Here is a 21,239-nt window from a genome sequence, read left to right as displayed (position 1 = left end):
TTATGCTCCAACAGTGTTAAGGTCCAAAATACTTGTACAGGGAGTGCAGAATTATTAGGTAAATGAGTATTTTGACCACATCATCCTCTTTATGCATGTTGTATTACTCCAAGCTGCATAGGCTCGAAAGCCTACTACCAATTAAGCATATTAGGTGATGTGCATCTCTGTAATGAGAAGGGGTGTGGTCTAATGACATCAACACCCTATATCAGGTGTGCATAATTATTAGGCAACTTCCTTTCCTTTGGCAAAATGGGTCAAAAGAAGGACTTGACAGGCTCAGAAAAGTCAAAAATAGTGAGATATCTTGCAGAGGGATGCAGCACTCTTAAAATTGAAAAGCTTCTGAAGCGTGATCATCGAACAATCAAGCGTTTCATTCAAAATAGTCAACAGGGTCGCAAGAAGCGTGTGGAAAAACCAAGGCGCAAAATAACTGCCCATGAACTGAGAAAAGTCAAGCTTGCAGCTGCCAAGATGCCACTTGCCACCAGTTTGGCCATATTTCAGAGCTGCAACATCACTGGAGTGCCCAAAAGCACAAGGTGTGCAATACTCAGAGACATGGCCAAGGTAAGAAAGGCTGAAAGACGACCACCACTGAACAAGACACACAAGCTGAAACGTCAAGACTGGGCCAAGAAATATCTCAAGACTGATTTTTCTAAGGTTTTATGGACTGATGAAATGAGAGTGAGTCTTGATGGGCCAGATGGATGGGCCCGTGGCTGGATTAGTAAAGGGCAGAGAGCTCCAGTCCAACTCAGACGCCAGCAAGGTGGAGGTGGAGTACTGGTTTGGGCTGGTATCATCAAAGATGAGCTTGTGGGGCCTTTTCGGGTTGAGGATGGAGTCAAGCTCAACTCCCAGTTTCTGGAAGACACCTTCTTCAAGCAGTGGTACAGGAAGAAGTCTGCATCCTTCAAGAAAAACATGATTTTCATGCAGGACAATGCTCCATCACACGCGTCCAAGTACTCCACAGCGTGGCTGGCAAGAAAGGGTATAAAAGAAGAAAATCTAATGACATGGCCTCCTTGTTCACCTGATCTGAACCCCATTGAGAACCTGTGGTCCATCATCAAATGTGAGATTTACAAGGAGGGAAAACAGTACACCTCTCTGAACAGTGTCTGGGAGGCTGTGGTTGCTGCTGCACGCAATGTTGATGGTGAACAGATCAAAACACTGACAGAATCCATGGATGGCAGGCTTTTGAGTGTCCTTGCAAAGAAAGGTGGCTATATTGGTCACTGATTTGTTTTTGTTTTGTTTTTGAATGTCAGAAATGTATATTTGTGAATGTTGAGATGTTATATTGGTTTCACTGGTAAAAATAAATAATTGAAATGGGTATATATTTGTTTTTTGTTAAGTTGCCTAATAATTATGCACAGTAATAGTCACCTGCACACACAGATATCCCCCTAAAATAGCTATAACTAAAAACAAACTAAAAACTACTTCCAAAACTATTCAGCTTTGATATTAATGAGTTTTTTGGGTTCATTGAGAACATGGTTGTTGTTCAATAATAAAATTAATCCTCAAAAATACAACTTGCCTAATAATTCTGCACTCCCTGTATTTTTGTACTCCACTTGTAATCTAGTCCCTATTAAGCCCACCAAAATGGGGCTAGATTACAAGTGGTGCGCTTACAGCCCGCGGTATTGAAATATTGTGCGTGCGCTTACTTGCAAGTGTATTACAAGTTAAAAGTAAATGTGACTGCACAAGTGCAAACTAAATTTGCGCTCATCAGGTTAGCGCGACTGAAGTCCTTACATAAAGGATTAGGGCTAAAATAAAAAGTTGCACCAAACACAACATAAATAAATTACATAAAGTGTTACACTCATATATACACACACACACTATCTGATAAAAAATATTCATATAAATATTTTTTTAAAAAAAATGTATATATACTTTGGAGCCCTTTCCACCTGAAAAATAATTTTTATTCAATTGTAATATTTTATAATCTGTTTTACTGTATATGTAGTGTAAATATTTTACATGCCAATGTTCTTCACACAGGAGAATATGCATATTATATATACTGTGATGAAGGGGTTGTGAACCCCGAAAACGTTCCAATAAATAAGTTTGTGAAAGTCCTGCGAGTGCATTTACATATACATATATATATATAGTAGAAATTTAGTTCGTAGGTGCATGCACTCTCACCATCTGCCAGGGTGCTATGAGAAATATCCAAAGTTTCAATAGTAAATAAGCACTCACTGGACTTTGGCCGTCTGTGTGAACAAAAGTATTTATTATTATTTACACATTTATTATTATTGTTCACACAGACGGCCAAAGTCCAGTGAGTGCTTATTTACTATTGAAACATTATATATATATATATATATATATATATATATATATATATATATATATATATATATATATATATATATATATATATAAAAAAATGTATTTTTTGTAAAGAAAAAAATATACTGTTTGTGTATATATATATATATATATATATATATATATATATATATATATATATATATATACACACACACATATACACACACACACACATATATATATACAAACAGTATATTTTTTTCTTTACAAAAAATAAATTTTATATATATATATATATATATATATATATATATATATATATAAATCAATAGAACATTTTCTTCTATTTAAAGAACATTGGAATGTAAAATATGCATAACTACCTTCAAGTTTAGTGCACTTGGTTAAACGCGGTTGGGTTAGCATGCAAGTGATTTTTTTCCATTTGCGCTCTCCATTATTAAACTCTAAGGGGAGAAGAAGAAGTTAGCGCGGCCATGATATCGAAAGTCCTACAGTAAGTGCGTGTCGGCTTTTGCTCACGCGCCAAGTTTACTTTCAACTTGTAATATGAGCTCTAACCTGCATGTGTTAAAAGATTACATCTGGCGGTTTTTGTGCAGCAGCCAAATGTAATCTGGCCCATTGTCTTTTCTTTCAGGAGTTTCATGTGGGCATACAGTGTAAATGCTGGTTATTTCCTTCAAAACATAGCTAAAAGGACCATTAAATAGAGTAGATTCATATGACAAACATATACAAAATAAAAACACAACATAATACCACATAGTCTAAATTTTTAACCCCTTAAGGACCAAGGCCATTTTTCAATTTCTTTCCCTGAAGGACCAGGGCTATTTTTAAATTTCTGCAGTGTTTGTGTTTAGCTGTAATTTTCCTCTTACTCATTTACTGTACCCATACATATTATATACTGTTTTTCTCGCCATTAAATGGACTTTCTAAAGATACCATTTTTTTCATCATATCTTATCATTTACTTTAAAAAAATGATAAAATATTAGGAAAAAATGGAAAAAAAACACACTTTTTCTAACTTTGACCCCCACAATCTGTTACACATCTACAATCACCAAAAAACACCCATGCTAAATAGTTTCTAAATTTTGTCCTGAGTTTAGAAATACCCAATGTTTACATGTTCTTTGCTTTTTTTGCAACTTATAGGGCCATAAATACAAGTAGCACTTTGCTATTTCCAAACCACTTTTTTTCAAAATTAGCGCTAGTTACATTGGAACACTGATATCTTTCAGGAATCCCTGATTAACCCTTGACATGTATATATTTTTTTTTAGAAGACATCCCAAAGTATTGATCTAGGCCCATTTTGGTATATTTCATGCCACCATTTCACCACCAAATGCAATCAAATAAAAAAAATTGTTCACTTTTTCCCAAATATTTTCACAAACTTTAGGTTTCTCACTGAAATTATTTACAAACAACTTGTGCAATTATGGCATAAATGGTTGTAAATGCTTCTCTGGGATCCCCTTTGTTCAGAAATAGCAGACATATATGACTTTGGCGTTGCTTTTTGGTAATTAGAAGGCCGCTAAATGCCACTGCGCATCACACGTGTATTATGCCCAGCAGTGAAGGGGTTAATTAGGGAGCGTCTAGGGTTAATTTTAGGTTTAGTGTAGTGTAGTAGACAACCCCAAGTATTGATCTAGGCCCATCTTGGTATATTTCATGCTACCATTTCACCGCTAAATGCGATCAAATAAAAAAAAAACGTAAAATTTTTCACAATTTTAGGTTTCTCACTGAAATTATTTACAAACAACTTTTCAAAGTATGGCATAAATGATTGTAAATGCTTCTCTGGGATCCCCTTTGTTCAGAAATAGCAGACATATATGGCTTTGGTGTTGCTTTTTGGTAATTATAAGGCCGCTAAATGCTGCTGCGCATCACATGTGTATTATGGCTAGCAGTTAAGGGGTTAATTAGGGAGCTTGTAGGGAGCTTGCAGGGTTAATTTTAGCTTTAGTGTAGAGATCAGCCTCCCACCTGACACATCAGACCCCCTGATCCCTCCCAAACAGCTCCCTTCCCTCCCCCACCCCACAATTGTCCCCGCCATCTTAAGTACTGGCAGAAAGTCTGCCAGTACTAAAATAAAAGGTATATTTAAAATTTAAAAAAAAAATTGTATTGCATATTTTCATATGCAGCTGTGTAGGACCCCCCCTTAGCCCCCAACCTCCCTGATCCCCCCCCCCCCCCAAACAGCTCTCTAACCCTTCACCTCTACCTTACTGGGAGCCATCTTGGTTACTGGCAGCTGTCTGCCAGTACCCTGTTTTCAAATACAAATGTGTTTTTTTTTTAAATTTTTTTATTTTTTTATTTTTTCTGTAGTGTAGCTTCCCCCCCCCACAGACCAATTACCCACCCGCTCCCAGATCCCTTAGATTTACTTTTGTTGGGGATTTTATCCCCCCTTACTGCCACTCATATAGCATGTATTTGCTGTAGTGTAGCGGTTCCCACCCGCTCCCTCCCCGTGCACGCGCCCGCCCGCCACCCCCTGTGCACGCGCGTGCTCCCGTGCGCGCTCCCGACTATCCCGCCCCTGATCCCGCCCCCCTCTCTCTTCAGTTTTTCATCGATGGCCGCCCACCCGCCTCCCACGGTCAGCTCCCACCCACCAACGATTGCGGCCATCGATGCCGGTGCAGAGAGGGCCACAGAGTGGCTCTCTCTGCATCGGATGGGGGAAAAAGGTTATTGCAGGATGCCTCGATATCGAGGCATCACTGCAATAACCGTAAAGCGGCTGGAAGCGATCAGGATCGCTTCCAGCCGCTTTAATCCCCAAAGTCGTACAGGGTACGTCGCTGGTCTTTAAAGACCAGGTTGTGTGCGACGTACCCTGTACAACTCGTGTCGTTAAGGGGTTAATGAGCAGATTGTTTTTCTGATATTTACTTCAACTTGCTGGCCCCCTGTAGCCTGTGACAGACATCAGCCAATCACAGACTCATATACGTATACACTGTGACCTCTTGCACATGCTCAAGTGACTTTAGTGCCCCTTTAAAATACAATATGATGTGAGCTAATCAAAAAAGCATATTATATTACTACTATTTATTTTTTCACTTGTAATTTAAGAATTTATAACCATCTCTTGAATAAAAGTACTGACCTGTCCAGTTTCCTCTTCTAAATCTTCATAAAGTTTGATGCTGTAATAATGTATTTTTTTCAAATTTATTCCAGGATGAAAATATGTGGTTAAACCAGCCTGCAAAAAAAAAAAAAGGTTATGACCATACTCCATAATAATACATTACACGTACAAATCCCCAAATCCAAACTTATTATGAAATTCAATCCAAACTTTTTTTTTTTTAAATAAATTGTCAAAATTTACTATTTTTCCAGTCTGTAAGTCACAATTTTCTGCCTGTGTCTTTAGTTTGTTTTATTGTGTTCTATAATGCAAACAATAGTCTATTTTTATTTAAAACAACAAATATCACCATTCGGATTACAATACTGTACTATTTTCTGATGGTACTATGTACACATAAGTATTAAAGAGGATATAAAACTACCTTTAGATTACATGTATAAGCTGTAATATGACATTAAATATTGCCTACATGATATAAGATATTGTTGTTTACATTTGGTCCCATCCCCTCTCCAAACTGTCCAATTTTACAGATGCAAATAATAAATCCAAACCTTTTCCAGTCTCAATCTGTTTGAATAAAGGGTTTTCTACCTGTATATTCAGACATTCATATATACTATGGTTTATATCATTTTATGAAAGATCAGTGGGGGGGGGGGGGGGGGGGGGTTGTATGTCTGTTTACAAAAAATAATGCATCTTTTAAAAAGCCAACTGCCCCCTTATTTTAGTTCTTTTGACAGACTTGCATTTTAGCCAATCAGTGCTGACTCTTAAATAACTCCACGGGAGTGAGCACAATGTTATTTGTATGGCAAATGTTAACTAGACCTATCTAGCTCTGAAAACTGTTAAAATGCACTGAGATAAGAGGCGGCCTTCAAGGGCTTAGAAATTAGCATATGAGCCTACCTAGGTTTAGCTTTCAACAAAGAATACCAAGAGAACAAAATTAATTTGATGAAAAAAAGTAAATTGGAAAGTTGTTTAAAATTGTATGTCCTATCTGAATCAGACTGTCCCTTTAACAACATTGTCCCCTGCACTCATCAATATTATAGACTATATAAGAAATTCCCCAGTGAAGACAAGGTTGGCCTCTCTAGGACCAGTATTAAATATGAATAAATCAGTAGACGTAACAATATGAAAAATAAAAGCAGACCTCCCAATTGTCCCTATTTGAGATTCCGATCCCTGTCCCACTGCCATATGTCCCTATTTGCTGAATTCCCCTTAGTCCCACCCACAGAACACCCAATACACTCATATAAACCAAGACACACACCTACTGACAAGACACACCCATGATCCCACCCACTATCCACCTATGACCCCACCCCTAACAACACAAATACGCCCAAAACAAAGTGATAGGCCTCCTCAACCTCCCAAGTCCCTAATACCTAGCCACAAATGTTGGGAAGTATGTAAAAGTGCCACTTTTAGAGCCATAAACTAAAATAACACTTTAGTTGCATAACTCACAGTAATAAAAGGGATGAAATTGCTGAAATTGCAACAGTAAACCAGGTACATGTTATAAACTTGCCATTGTTTTATCCATCTATACACAATATATATATATGGGTCTCTAGACTTAAATTGTAAAATTAGCACCATGACCACAATTCTCACATAATTTAAGTGTAAGATTGACGAGGGTGCTCTCTAGATCTCAATATAATAGTTGTTCCTGACCGGTTCTGACATTTCTACCACCTGATTAGGCTTTCAGCAGTACTATATATGTACTACGATATATTGCATCCACAGTCTGGTTTTAAATCCCTTAAAGCAAGATAAGAATGGGGGTTTTGTAATGTTAAGATAGGGTATAAATTTAATATTAGATGAACAATAACAACCAGCCAATGTTTGAGAATAATACCATATAACATGTATGTCAGATACCAATAAAGTGTCCTGTACCCAGTTAGCCAACAAGCTATATTAGCAGGCTTTAATGATATGGAAATACATAGTTTTGGTGGAGCATATTATACCTTTATGTTAGTTGCTCATAGAATTCAATGATAAAAAATAAGTAGGCTAAAATAATCATATATGAAAAGAACTGGGACAAAGGGAAACTAACCGATAAACCAATCCAAAAGTGGCATAGTACACAAATGACAGATACCATCTATTTACATCCATAAATAGAATGTCAAGGAGTATTTGTGACATAAGTAGTCATCGTCCAAAGTAAATAGTACACAAAAATTCTAATATACAGGTGCTTGTCATACAGACTACCCAGTTGCTCTTACTTCAAACTGGTAAATATAATAAATTACGCAAAGTAATTATTAAAAACATCACAAACTAAACAATTGTCATAAAATACATATAAGATATTAACTGATGTATAGTGCTTAAATTATGTCCATCGTACTCACAGGCTGCCCAAAATACCTTTAATCATCAAGATATCATAGTTTTGTGTCAGTCCTAACTGTAAACAATATATGCCAATCATACACCAAAATACTGTGGGTAGTGCTATTGATCCATTAAAGTCATCTGTCACTTTAGCCGACTCTTATCTTCACAGGTACCCACCTATGATCGTCTGGGATGCTCCTGGAAAACCAGCAGCATATTCTTGCACTCTATAGGCTTCTACTGTCCCTAAAAAGAGAGAGTTCTGCCCGTATTAATGTGGTCAAAATGAATATTTTGCCCAGAGTCCTGTACATACTACAGACAATCCCTATGTCATTGACACCACATTTACTGCATCAAATACAAGTAGCCATAGAGTTATATGTGTGGCAGGGAATAAAGCCTTGAATAGGAAAACCGTTTATCTTTCTAGAGCCGGGGGGGTATTGGGGTCTCGCACCTAGAGGAATATAGTAAGGCCGTAAGTCTTCAGAGATCAGTTGAATGGTGTCGCTGTACACCAAATAAAGCTTGGATACAGATAGACAATGAGATCCTCCAACGAGGGAATGTGGGATCCCTGGCTTGGGTTACTCCTTCGCGCCGCCCAATGTTTATAAAATAATACCCACTTATAGATGAGGTGTTTACACAGTGGGACAAACTGCTAAGAACAGACAGAAACATCTCTACACCACACTCACCCTTGATACCGATACAGGAAAATCCAGACATTGGAAAAGAATATAGATCATACAGGAAAGCGCATATCCAATAGCTGACTCCTCTATATACAACATCCTTCACTTGGGAAAAATAAAAACACAGACAGAACTTGCCGAATAGAACAGTCAATTATTCTCATCCTTGTACAGAGTAGCGCAACTTACACACTTCTATAACACACCAGAAAGGATAACCACAATCAACAGACAAAAATCACCCTTTGAAAACCTCTGTTCAGCGCCCTCAAACCCAAAGCACTTAATTGCACTCCTATATAAGCTCTTATCAGTCAAAGATTAATCTACATTACCTTATGTAAAAGCGTGGCAGGCAGACTTAGAATGTAGCATAGATACCAAGGACTTGCTAAAATTGTTTTAAAAAAGCTAAAAAAACTTCAGTATCAACTAGAGTAGGGTGGTATATGGCCCCCCAAAGACTTAAAAAAATATATCCAAACACAAATGGGGAGTGCTGGAGGGGCTGTGGAGAGGAAGGTACCCTCCATGTCTGGTGGACATGTTCACATATACAAACCTTCTGGTCAGAGAAATTTTCGTAAATGGGGAAGATACTAAAGACCATTATCCCTCCCAAACCAAACTTTTTAATCTATCATGAATTGCCCAAAATGATAGGCAAAGCCAGATATCTTCTATTCCTATTGATGCTCAATGGAGCAAAAGGGCTTATCCCAAGGTATTGGAAAAAACAATGAACACCAAGTGTGCAGGAGTGGAGGGTCAGAGTAGGAGATTTGCTATGGCTTGAAAGATACCACTACCTAAAATTAGGCAAAATTGACATTCACAAAATGATGCAATTGACATGGGAGGGGAAGAAATACTAGCTCTCTCTTATCATACTTTCTATCCCTCCTCTTCGAATTGGCTCCCGCCCCACTCAAATTTTATTTATTTTTCTCTCTTACCCTCCCCCCCTCACTTTCCCCTCTCTATTACCTTCCCCTCGACCCCTTCCCCATTGTCCAATTGGGCCTACACAAAAGGTTCTAGTATCGTTTCAATTCCGAGCTGAGAGAGAATCGAACTTAAAATCGCCCATTAATTGTCATGCACAACCTGTTGTAATCATAATAACTATATCAAAAGATAATGTTTTAATGTTTTAGACACACATTGTTCAAACAAAAGAGATATAACGAGCCTCTTATGTTCCAATTCTTTATGTAACTTAATATAAATTACAGTTGTCGGAGAAATAGATACAACAACATCACAAAAACATATAAAAAGATTCTTGTTTAGTTGTCTCCGATATTCGTTGTCTGCTATATATTAATAACCTTCGCATTAAGACAGTTTACATGCAAATTACTAACATTCTATAAGCTTTGTGTGAGATTTTATTTGAAACTGAAATTTTGATACTAAAATTATCTCACATTTCCTCCACAGTCCACAGCACATTGTCATAACAATAACTTTAGATTTTTTATTTTTCTTCAGCTTATTAATATATATATTTTTACAGCACTTTGCTTTTTGTCTGCTCACGGAGCTATCCTTGTATAACATCTTATGAATAGGGAACGGATAGATTTAATAATATGCTTTTACGGTGCCCAGTCTTTTATATTGTATTCTTTAAAGTAATTTATATTGATACAAGATTTATATACATTGAATACTTTGAATCCAATATTGACTTATACTTAACCCTTTTAAAAGGGTTTTGCTTTAGCCCGGTAATAATCTGTTCCCGTATACATGAGCATCTGCCCCATGAATTAAAATACAAAGGTGTTCTAATTGTGACGTAGACAGGCAAGCCCTTTTTAAGCTGTTTGTTGTATGTACTAGTTAAGTCCCTGACGAAGTGCCTCCGGGCAGGAAACGTGTCGGACGTTTGCTATTGTTTCAGTGTACCCCTGAGTTTGTTTGACACCCTGTTACTGATCTTACAATAAAGTCTCTTTTTTACCTGCACGGAATCCTGCGGCTACATTCTGTCCCATCAAGGGTAATTTTTATTGCATATTTGAGCTTTTTGCTTTTTGATATCGGAGGAGTGGATCCATACCTGTTCATGGGACGGCCTGAGGGAGAGATCTGTTAAGCGGCAAGAGCAGTGAGAGTATACCTGTCTTACTTTAAACTTCAGTCTACATACTGAAATCCTTGCATATTTGAACTTTATTACCATTACACCCGATTGCTGCATGACCCTATCCTCAGTGCTTACAAGCTGATTACTTCCACTGACTTTATGTTACATTTGGTACGGTACTGCCTTTTATACTTGTTACAAGCTACATGATATCTACTAGTCGTATCAGTTAAATCATTCGTACCTAATCAGTGGTCTGATTTACAACGTGCAGCATCTGCATCTGTGTGTGTCAATTTCTATTCAGAAGGGTTTTGTCTGCTATTCTGCTTTCTAATCAATATAAAGGTCTTTTAAAACTTCTCATAAGGTTGATGAAATATCAAATGACCGACAATGTAATAAATTATCCTCTTCTGATGAGGATCTGATTCAGAAGATCTTTCCTCAGATATTGACACTAACAAATCTACTTATTTATTTAAAATGAAGTATTTTCATTCTTTGTTAAAGAAGTGTTAATTATTTTGGATATCATGGAAACTAGTGCTCTTGATATTAGAACTAGTAAATTCTGTTTTTAAACCTCCTGTGGTTGCTCCAGAGGTTTTTTTCCGTTCCTGATGCTATTTCTCTTATGATTTCTAAGGAATGGAATTAGCCGGGTACTTATTTTATTCCTTCTTCAGGGTTTAAAAAAAAAAAAAAAAAAAAAAAATTACCAGCATTTTCTATAGAGTTTTGGGAAAAGATCCTCAACTTGTTGGGGCTATTTCTACTCTTGCTGAACGTACCTTTATTCCTATGGAAGATAGTACTTACGTTCTTTTAGATAGGAGACTTGAATCTTATCTAAGAAAAGCTTATTTATATTCAGGTCGTCTCAGGCCTGTATTTTCTTTGGCTGATGTTGCAGCTGCATCAACTTTTTTGTTGGAGATTTAGCGCAACAAGAATTGGATTCTGATTTATTTAGTATTGTTCGCTTTCTGCAACATACTAATCAGTTCTGATGCCATTTTTTGATATCATCAAGATTGATTTTAGATCTATGTCTTTAGCTACAAGAGTTTGAGGCTGAAATCTTGGAATGCTGTTATGACTTTTTAAGTCTAGATTGCTATTTCTTCTTTCCAAGGTAATAAGAGACCTAAGGGTAAATATTAAGCTTCTAAATTGTTTTCGTTCTTTTTTTTCAAATAAGGAACAAAAACCTAATCCTTCCCTATGGAATCTGTTTCCAATTGGAAACCTTCTTTAAAGGGAAAGTATACACTCATTTTCATATAACTGCATGTAATAGTCACTACTATAAAGAATAAGATGCACAGATACGGATATAAAAATCCAGTATAAAATGGTTTAAAACGTACTTAGAAGCTTTCAGTTTAGCTCTGTTGAAAAGGCAGTTGGAAAGCCCACTGCAAGTGGGAAATAAGACACTCCCCCCCTCCCCCTTCTTTTGCATATGAAAAGACCCTTTACAAAAACAGGAGCAAGCTGGAGAAGGTATCTGATGTTATTCAAATAAAACTTTGGGGCTTGGTTAGGAGTCTGAAAATCAGAGCAATGTTCTTTAAAAATAAGCAAAATTATACATTTTTAAAAAAACAAACTTTATGGGCTTTATAAATAGATCATCTACAAAACATTTATGCAAAGAAAAAATGGCCCTTTAAATGGAATAAATCCAACCCATTTAAGAAACCAAAAAGCCAGCCCCTAAATCCGCATGAAGGTGCGACTCTCATTCCAGCTCAGCTGGTAGGGGGCAGATTAAGGTTTTTTTCAAGAATGTTTTGGATAATTCGGTCCAAATCAATGGTTTCAGAGTATTGTCTCTTAGGGGTTTCGAAAAGGATTCTGAGTAAATCCTCCTGTGAGAATATTTTTTTCTCTCACATATCCCAGCAAATCCAGTTAAAGCTCAGGCTTTCCTGAAGTGTGTTTCAGACCTGGAGTTTCAGGGGTAGTCATGCCATTTCCTTTTCAGGGACAAGGTCTGGGGTTTTTATTCAAATCTATTCATTGTCTGAAAATTTTGAATCGTTATGTAAGAATACCAATTTTCAAATGGTGACTTTAAGAACTGTTCTGCCTTTTATTCAGCTAAGACATTTTAGGTCCATAATGAATTGCAGGATGTATACCTTCATATTCCAATTCATTTAGATCATTATCAGTTACTGAGATTCTCTTTTCTAGACAAGCGTTACCAATTTGTTGCATTTACATTTTTGGATTAGCAGCCGCTCAAAGAATCTTTTTTAAAAGGTTTTTGGTGCCCTGCTTTATGGAAACCAGAGAGCAGAGTATTGCGGTGTTTCCTTATTTGGACGATATTTTGGTACTAGCTCAGTCCTCCGTTCTGCAGAATCTCACACTAATCAACTAGTGTTTTTTCTTCGGAAACATGGTTGGAGGATCAATTTACCAAAGAGTTTCTTGATTCCTCAGACAAGGGTCACCTTTTTAGGTTTCCAGATAGATTCAGTGTCCATGACTCTGTCTCTAACAGACAAGAGACGCTTGAAAGTGGTTGCAGGCTGTCGGCACCTTCAGTCTCAGTCATTCCCTTCAGTGGTTATGTGCATGGAAAATTTAGGTCTCATGACTGCAGTATTGGACGCATTTCCCTTTGCCTGTTCTCACGTGAGACCTCTCCAGCTTTGTTTGCTGAATCCATGGTGCAGGGATTATACTAAGATATCTCAATTAATATTCTTAAAATCCCAATATTTGACACTCTCTGACGTGGTGGTAAATCACCAGCATTTAGTTCATGGGGCTTCTTGTTTGGCTAACCTGGACTATGATCTCTACAGATACAAGTCATTCAGGTTGGGGAGCTGTTTGGGGATCTCTGACAGCACAAGGGGTTTTGGAAATCTCAAGAGGCGAGATTACCAATCAATATTTTAGATCTCCGTGCTATTCTCAGAACACTTCAGTTTTGGCCTTTGTTGAAGAGAGAACTGTTCATTTATTTTCAAACAGACAATATCACATACAGTGGAATTTGTCAATCAGCAGGGTGGGACTCACAGTGCACAAGGTATGAAGAAGTATCTTGGATACTTGCTTGGGCGGAATCCAGCTCCTGTCTAATTTCTGCGGTGCATATCCCAGGTATAGACATTGGGAGGCGGATTATCTCAGCCGTCAGACTTTACATCCTGAGTGGTGGTTCCTCTATCCAGATGTGTTTTCTCAGATTGTTCAAGATATGGGGTCTTCCACAGATAGATGTGATGGCCTCTCATCTAAACAAGAGACTTCCCAGATGCCTGTCCAGGTTCAGGGATTTTCAGGCGGAAGCAGTGGGTGCGCTGACACTTCCTTGGTGTTATCAACCTGCTTATATTTTCCCGCCTCTAGTTCTTCCTCCAAGAGTGATTTCCAGAATCATCATGGAACAATCGTTTGTGTTGCAGGTGGCTCCAGCATGGCCCCACAGGTTTTGGTATGCAGATCTTGTTCGGATGTCCAGTTGCCAACCTTGGCCATTTCCGTTAAGGCCGAACCTACTGTCTCAAGGTCCGTTTTTTTCCATCAGGATCTCAAATCATTAAATTTGAAGGTATGGAAATTGAACGCTTAGTGCTAAGTCATAGAGGTTTCTCTGACTCAGTGATTAATACTATGTTACAAGCTCGTAAATCTGTCTCTAGGAAGATTTATTATTGAGTTTGGAAGACCTACATTTTATGGTGTTCTCCTCATAAATTCTCTTGGCATTCTTTTAGAGTTGCAAGAATTTTTCAGTTTCTTCAGGATGGTTTGGATTGTCAGTATATTTATAAGAATCTTCAGTAGTGCTCTCCAAATAATATATCAGTTTTATGGCATGGTTATAATACAATACATTTAATAGTTTTCCTTTAAAATATAAGCCCTTAATCAATATGCATCTACTAGAAACCACAAAGTTAATATAAATACCTGAATTCTTTTTATAAGTTAATATCTATGAACATATTGGAATATATTTGTAATACCAGGACATGAAACAATATTATACATGTTTAAAAGCTATTAAGATATGCTATACTTCTTACAAAACTCATAAAAGTTTACCTTTAAAACTAGCCTTATTTACAAATAGCCTTTCATTCAATTAACACAATGAGATTCTAAGTAAAATACTCAGCTATCTACACACGCTTTATTCTAACACACTTCTAATTTAAAACATCAAAGATTTTCACAGATAAATTACTTAGCATCAATGATATATGTCTAACAATACACAGGCTATGAAATACTAGCTTGAAATACAATTTATTTATTTAAGTCTATTTATATACAGCAACAATGAATGTTTGCTTTAAATGTTTTGCATACAAAAAGGCAAGCTAAGAGCTATTCAAGGCTATGAAATACAGTTTAAAAACACAATTTGCTCTCTTCAATCTACCCACAATCTTTTAATACTTTACCAGGATGAACACCAATCGATATCCAAAATCTTTCAGCAGGTTTAATCTCACCTCAGAAATACCAATAAATATATATTGCAATCAATGAGAAAAAGATAGACTAGCTTTGCCAGAGTAAATGGTATCTCACGCCCAGCAACCAGTTACAAAAATCAGCTCAGCAGAATCTGTCTTGTTTCTCTCGCTTGCATTAGCTTATATAAGTTCCCATCATGGGTGAGGATATGGGCGGCCCTTTCCGGAAACCTTGTCCCTTCTGATTGGATATCTGGAATATCTTATTTTTAACAGCCTAAAAAGCCTTCTGGCTCTAGTTCTCGCATCATAACACCGGGGGGCAGCATGACAAACAAACAAACACAGCAATACATTTAACCATTTCTAGACAGTGAAAGAAAATATTTCTTTAAAATGTGTAATAAATGCCATAATTTCTTGCATAAATAACTTACAATCCAAATTCCAGGCAGGATAACCTCATGTCAATTTTCTGATTATTTTAATATGAAACATCAAATTCTTTTTAATATTATTTTACATTAAAATAATTATACTGCTAATTTTTAGCTTAAAATCCATTAAAATTTTAATCAGTATCCTGGCATTTATATACAAATAACAGCCTATTTTATATTCAGTACTGCATTGTATTCCAGCATGAATATACCATATTCCATGTTTCTAATAAATCCTGGATGTATGAATCCTGTCTATGCAGATCTGAAACTATATGTCTGAAAAATAACAACAATACAGAGGTTATTATTCTGACACAGTTAAACATTTTAGACTGACCAAAATAGTCACCTATCAAGCTTAGCACATACTCATGTAATATTTGAAAATTAGACAATCTCCCAAATTTCTATATTTAATACATTCTATTGCATACATTCAAAAAGAAAAAATGTTTATTTGCTGTATTTCAAAGTTACATCTTAACATGTGTATTTAGTTCACAGGGGTCACTTAACAGGCAGCTGTTAAAAGCCATAATTTCATTAATATGCCTGTGTTCTCAGACCCTTTTCCCAGACAGAAATCCTCTAGCAGGCAGGAAGCCCATATATGGGTATGTACCTTTGAGATTCCAGCATTCTAATCTTTATCTCATCAGGCCTCAAAAGGATATTCCAGACACTTTGTCTTCATTCACTGCATGGGGTAAAGAGTGCTCTGAATATTTTTTTACTTCCAATTAAAGAGCAAATATTTCAGTGTTAAAGTTTCTGGAGACATCCTGTCTGCAATTGAGTCTTGAAATGTGTATTCAATTCATGGGGTTTTGAATCAATCCTGACATTAGAATTGCAGCCCTTACTTTAGTAATATCTGATATAAAAAGATGGTTTCATACATAAACACATTCCCTTGTCCTATTTACATATTATATATGTCATTTACCTGTACCCTGACAGGATAAGGTTTTGTCTGCAAGTTCCTTGAAGGGACAAATCTCTGTTCTCTCTTTTATTCACAGAAAGATTGCTAAACTTCCTTATATTCACTGTTTTGTAAAGGCTTTGGTTCGTATTTAAGCCTGTCATTAAATCAATCTCTCCTCCTTGGAGTCTTAATTTGGTTTTGAAGGCTTTACAGGCTCCTCCATATTGAGCCTATGCATTATTTGGTCATTTTACTACTTTCTTGGAAAGTATTGTTCCTTTTGGCCATCTCTTCTGCTAGAAGAGTTTCTGAGCTATCTGCTTTTTCTTGTGAATCTCCTTTTCTGATTTTTTACCAGAATAAGGCGGTTTTGGGGACTTAATTTAAATTTTTTCCTAAAGTTGTGAATTCTAACAACATTAGTAGAGAAATTGTTGTTCCTTCCTTGTGTCCTAATCCTAAGAATTCTTTGGAAAGATCTTTACATTCTTTGGATGTGGTGAGAGCTTTGAAATATTATATTTAAGCTACTAAGATTTCAGAAAGACTTCTAGTCTATCTGTTATATTTTCTGGTCCTAGGAAAGGTCAGAAAAACGTCTGCTATTTTCTTGGTTTGTTGATTAAAGCTTTTGATTCTTCAAGCTTATTGGAGTCGGGTTAGGCCCAGCTTCAGAGAATTACAGCTCATTCTACTAGATCAGTCGCCACTTCGTGGGCTTTTAAGAATGAAGCTTCAGTTGTTCAAATTTGCAAGCGGCAATTTGGTCTTCTTTACATAGATTTACTTAATTCTACCATTTTGATGTATTTGCTTCTTCAGAAGCAGTTTTTGGTAGAAAAGTTCTTCAGGCAGTTGTTTTAGTTTGATTCTTCTGCTGATGTTTTAAGTTTTTCTTTTCTTTATGAAAATAATTTATATTCTGGGTTGTGGATTAATTTTTCAGCATATGGCTGTTGTTTATTTTTATCCCTCCCTCTCTAGTGACTCTTGAGTGGAGTTCCACATCTTGGGTATTTGATATCCCATACGTCACTAGCTCATGGACTCTTGCCAATTACATGAAAGAAAACATAATTTATGTAAGAACTTACCTGATAAATTCATTTCTTTCATATTGGCAAGAGTCTATGAGGCCCACCCTTTTTATGGTGGTTATGATTTTTGTATAAAAGCACAATTATTTCCAGATTCCTCTGTTGATGCTTTTTACTCCTCTCTTTATCACCCCACTACTTGGCTATTCGTTAAACTGAATTGTGGGTGTGGTGAAGGATGTATTTATAGGCATTTTGAGGTTTGGGAAACTTTGCCCCTCCTGGTAGGATTGTATATCCCATACGTCACTAGCTCATGGACTCTTGCCAATATGAAAGAAATGAATTTATCAGGTAAGTTCTTACATAAATTATGTTTTTGGTTCAGTACGCTGGATAACGCCTGCTGATTGGTAGCTACCTTTTGCCACCGATCAGCAAGCGCTACCCAGGTGCTGAACTTAAAATGGGCCGGCTTCTAAGCTTTCAGTCCTGCTTTTCAAATAAAGATACAAAGAGAACAAAGAACAATGGATAAAAGGAGTAAATTAAAAAGTTGCTTAAAATTGCCTGCTCTATCTCAATCACGAAAGAAAAAAAATTGGGTTTAGTATTCCTTTAAGATTTTGCTACCAAATATAAGAGAGCAATGGAAAAATAATCTGTAATGTCTTCATATATTTATCTTCTAGGGCCTCACCCTAAATCTATAAAGCATGGGTATAGGGGGAAGAATATCAGGGACTCCCTTAGACAAATATCTTGGTGCAGATGTATATTTGGACTTTATGGCACCAGCTGCATCTTGCTGAATTTACTACAGGAGGTGTTAAGTAACTAATCATATATTAAATTCACAAGCCTGATCATAGCTCATTGGTTTAGATTGAATAAAACCAGTTTGTGAAATATCTTACAGAAAACTCACTGCACTATCACAACTCAAAAATTGATTTGTACCTGCCCCTCAATACTTCTCTCTATCATAAATCAATGGATCTGCATCTACCTTTTAACTGTTTACCTCTTGGCACATTGAATGTGCTCCACTGTGAAGGATACAAACATCACAAAAACACATTCACAATCTTACAGAACAAATTAAAATCGAAAAAATTATTTTATTTTTTTTAACTTACTGCATGCCATGTGGATCCAGCTGTGAGTTCGGATTTCTCAAGAAGAACAACATCTTTCACACCAGCCTTAGCAAGGTGATAGGCTAAACTCACTCCTACACATCCTCCTCCAATTATCACTGTATCGGCAGTGTCTTTCCATCTTTTTTCCAAAACGCTTGACTGCTTTTCTTTTCTAGTAAAGCAAAAATAATTATGTCAGAAACATGTCAGTAAAGGGGTAATAAATACATAAAAAAAGTGTTATACATTTTCTAAACGTATGTGCCTATGCTGAAGAAAAAAAATAAATAAATGATATATATGTACACATATGAATTTTCTTCTCCACCTGGAGTACAAGTTGCAGAAAAAAGGACAAATTAATGTCCCTTAATGTGGCTCCAGAGAGAGAGAGAGAGAAAGAGAGAAAAAAAAAGAGATTTGTCCATTTACACAGGTTTATATATTTATTTTTATGGTCAGACCCTCTGCACAAGAGGTTGTGGGAGGGGAAAGGGGTGCATTGTGCCAGGGATCTTAAACTCTGCATCATCACATCCATGTTAAACATATATAATTCCACTCCCACCTCATTTTTAACAGCAAAGAATAAGGTCTCTCATTAATGGCAATCTGCTCTGTGTTAACACTTTCTGTGCAGATTTTTCCTACGCACATACTAGAATAGTTTGTTAAAAGTTTTGCCAATAGCAGAAACAGAGAAATGCTTATTTATTTATTTTTTTCTTTATGATCTTAAGACGTGGGTTAAACCCCGAAATGTCACTTGATTAAAAGGAATATTGGGATTAAAATCTGGAGAGTGCCTTCTGTTTTTGTGGAATATTGTTGCTTTGTTGTGCACCCCGGTCCATTTTAGATTACCAAGAGTGCTAAGCCTTCTTGTGGATATATCCATCTAACAGCACTAAAGATATAGTAATCTACATGTCCTCTTGTTCCTGCCTCTCACAGCGGAGATTGTCAAATATTAAATTCACTAAAAAAAGTAAGGAATATTTAAAGAGATAGTAACAGAAAAGACAGAAAAGACAGAAAAGACAGAAATCACAGAAAAACGCCAATCTTTTCCAGCACTAGGACAAACTGTAGCAATTTAAGAATCACATTCCTCAGGGTTAAAGCAACCCAGTAAGACAAAACTAAACTGCTGGAAATAAATGTTAATAATGCAAGTCTGCATAATAACAAATAACATTTAATTTATCAAGTCAATAATACATTTGCCCTAGTTTCAAAGAGCACATCACAGATAGGTTATATTAAAGGGACAGTCTACCATAGAATTGTTATTGTTTTAAAAGATAGATAATACCTTTATTACCCATTCCCAAGTTTTGCATAACCAGTTACATTAATATACTTTTTACCTTTGTGATTACCTTGTATCTAGGAACCTTCTTCTAGCCCCCTGATCACATGACTGTGACTGTTTATTATCCATTGTCTTAAATTTAGCATTGTATTGTGCTAAATCTTAAATAACTTTCTGTGTCTGATGGCCCACGTGTACTTTCTGTCTCTTTGTATTGAAAAGAGATTTAAAAAGCATGTGATAAGAGGCAGCCCTCAAAGGCTTAGAAATTAGCATATGAGCCTACCTATGTTTAGTTTAAACTAAGAATACCAAGAGAAAAAAGCAAATTTGATGATAAAAGTAAATTGGAAAAAGTTGATTAAAATTAAAAGTCCTATCTGAATAATGAAAGTTTAATTTATACTAGACTGTCCCTTTAACACAAAATGTCCTTTTTAAATACAAAGTCCCAAGAGTAACTGGGGATCCCCAGGACTGTTAAAGTGAAGAAAGAAGAAATTCCTTGAAACAGCCAATTCCTTGGCGTTTGCTCCAGTCGTGGATATGCATATACGACCATGACTTGTCTGTTCCTACTGGCACAAAGAGTGGATCAACTTGTCCCAAGTGATATGGAGTCAAGACATACGACTGTATGAGAATTGTGAAGGAATCTGAAGTGAAAGCACTCGGTGATGTAATAAGGCTGCATCTACTCCTAATAACGACAGCGGTGGTCGGTGATTCGCATGGTGAAAGGGAAGGGTAATCTCCTAGTAACCAATATTAAAGTGCCGGGATTCGCATGTGAAAGGGTAAAATGTTACCATCATTCGTTGAATAAATCTCTCCCTGTAACCGACACAGTTTGCTGTTTATTGATTCAAAAGGGAATCTTCATCACATAGTCCATATAATATCCACATGCCTTTATGGGATCAAGGAAACTGAGACCTGAACTGGTAAAAAGTAAAATAAGAAATGTATAACAATTTTAAAGCCATAAATGATTGTTTGGTCATGGGAAATACAGAAATTGTCCATTAAATATAGGAATTGGCTTTTTCAAAGAATTTCTTATTTCTTCACTTTAACAGTCCTGGGGATCCCCAATCACCCTTGGGACTTTGTATTTAAAATTTACATTTTGTGTTAATATAACCTGTGATGTACTTTGAAAGTAGGGCAGATGCATTATTGACTTGATACATTAAAATCCATTTGAGGATGCCCCACAGATGCTCAATA

At 36.4% G+C, this 21,239-nt stretch overlaps 1 protein-coding gene across 1 annotated transcript in view; it reads right to left on the bottom strand.

Annotated features, from left to right (window-relative positions):
* Nucleotides 1-21,239, bottom strand: part of DMGDH (dimethylglycine dehydrogenase) — a 271,725-nt gene that overhangs the window by 246,459 nt on the left and 4,027 nt on the right. Inside the window, exons 2-3 of the mRNA XM_053701370.1 lie at nucleotides 18,692-18,866; nucleotides 5,513-5,611 (exon numbers count right to left, since the gene is read on the bottom strand). Coding sequence (XP_053557345.1) covers nucleotides 5,513-5,611; nucleotides 18,692-18,866 — 274 coding nt within the window. The remainder of the gene's footprint in view (nucleotides 1-5,512; nucleotides 5,612-18,691; nucleotides 18,867-21,239) is intronic.

This window comes from Bombina bombina, chromosome 2 (assembly GCF_027579735.1).
Source record: "Bombina bombina isolate aBomBom1 chromosome 2, aBomBom1.pri, whole genome shotgun sequence".
Lineage (NCBI taxonomy): Eukaryota > Metazoa > Chordata > Amphibia > Anura > Bombinatoridae > Bombina > Bombina bombina.
The sequence above is the reverse complement of the archived record's forward strand: the minus strand, read 5'-3'. Positions and strand labels throughout refer to the sequence as shown.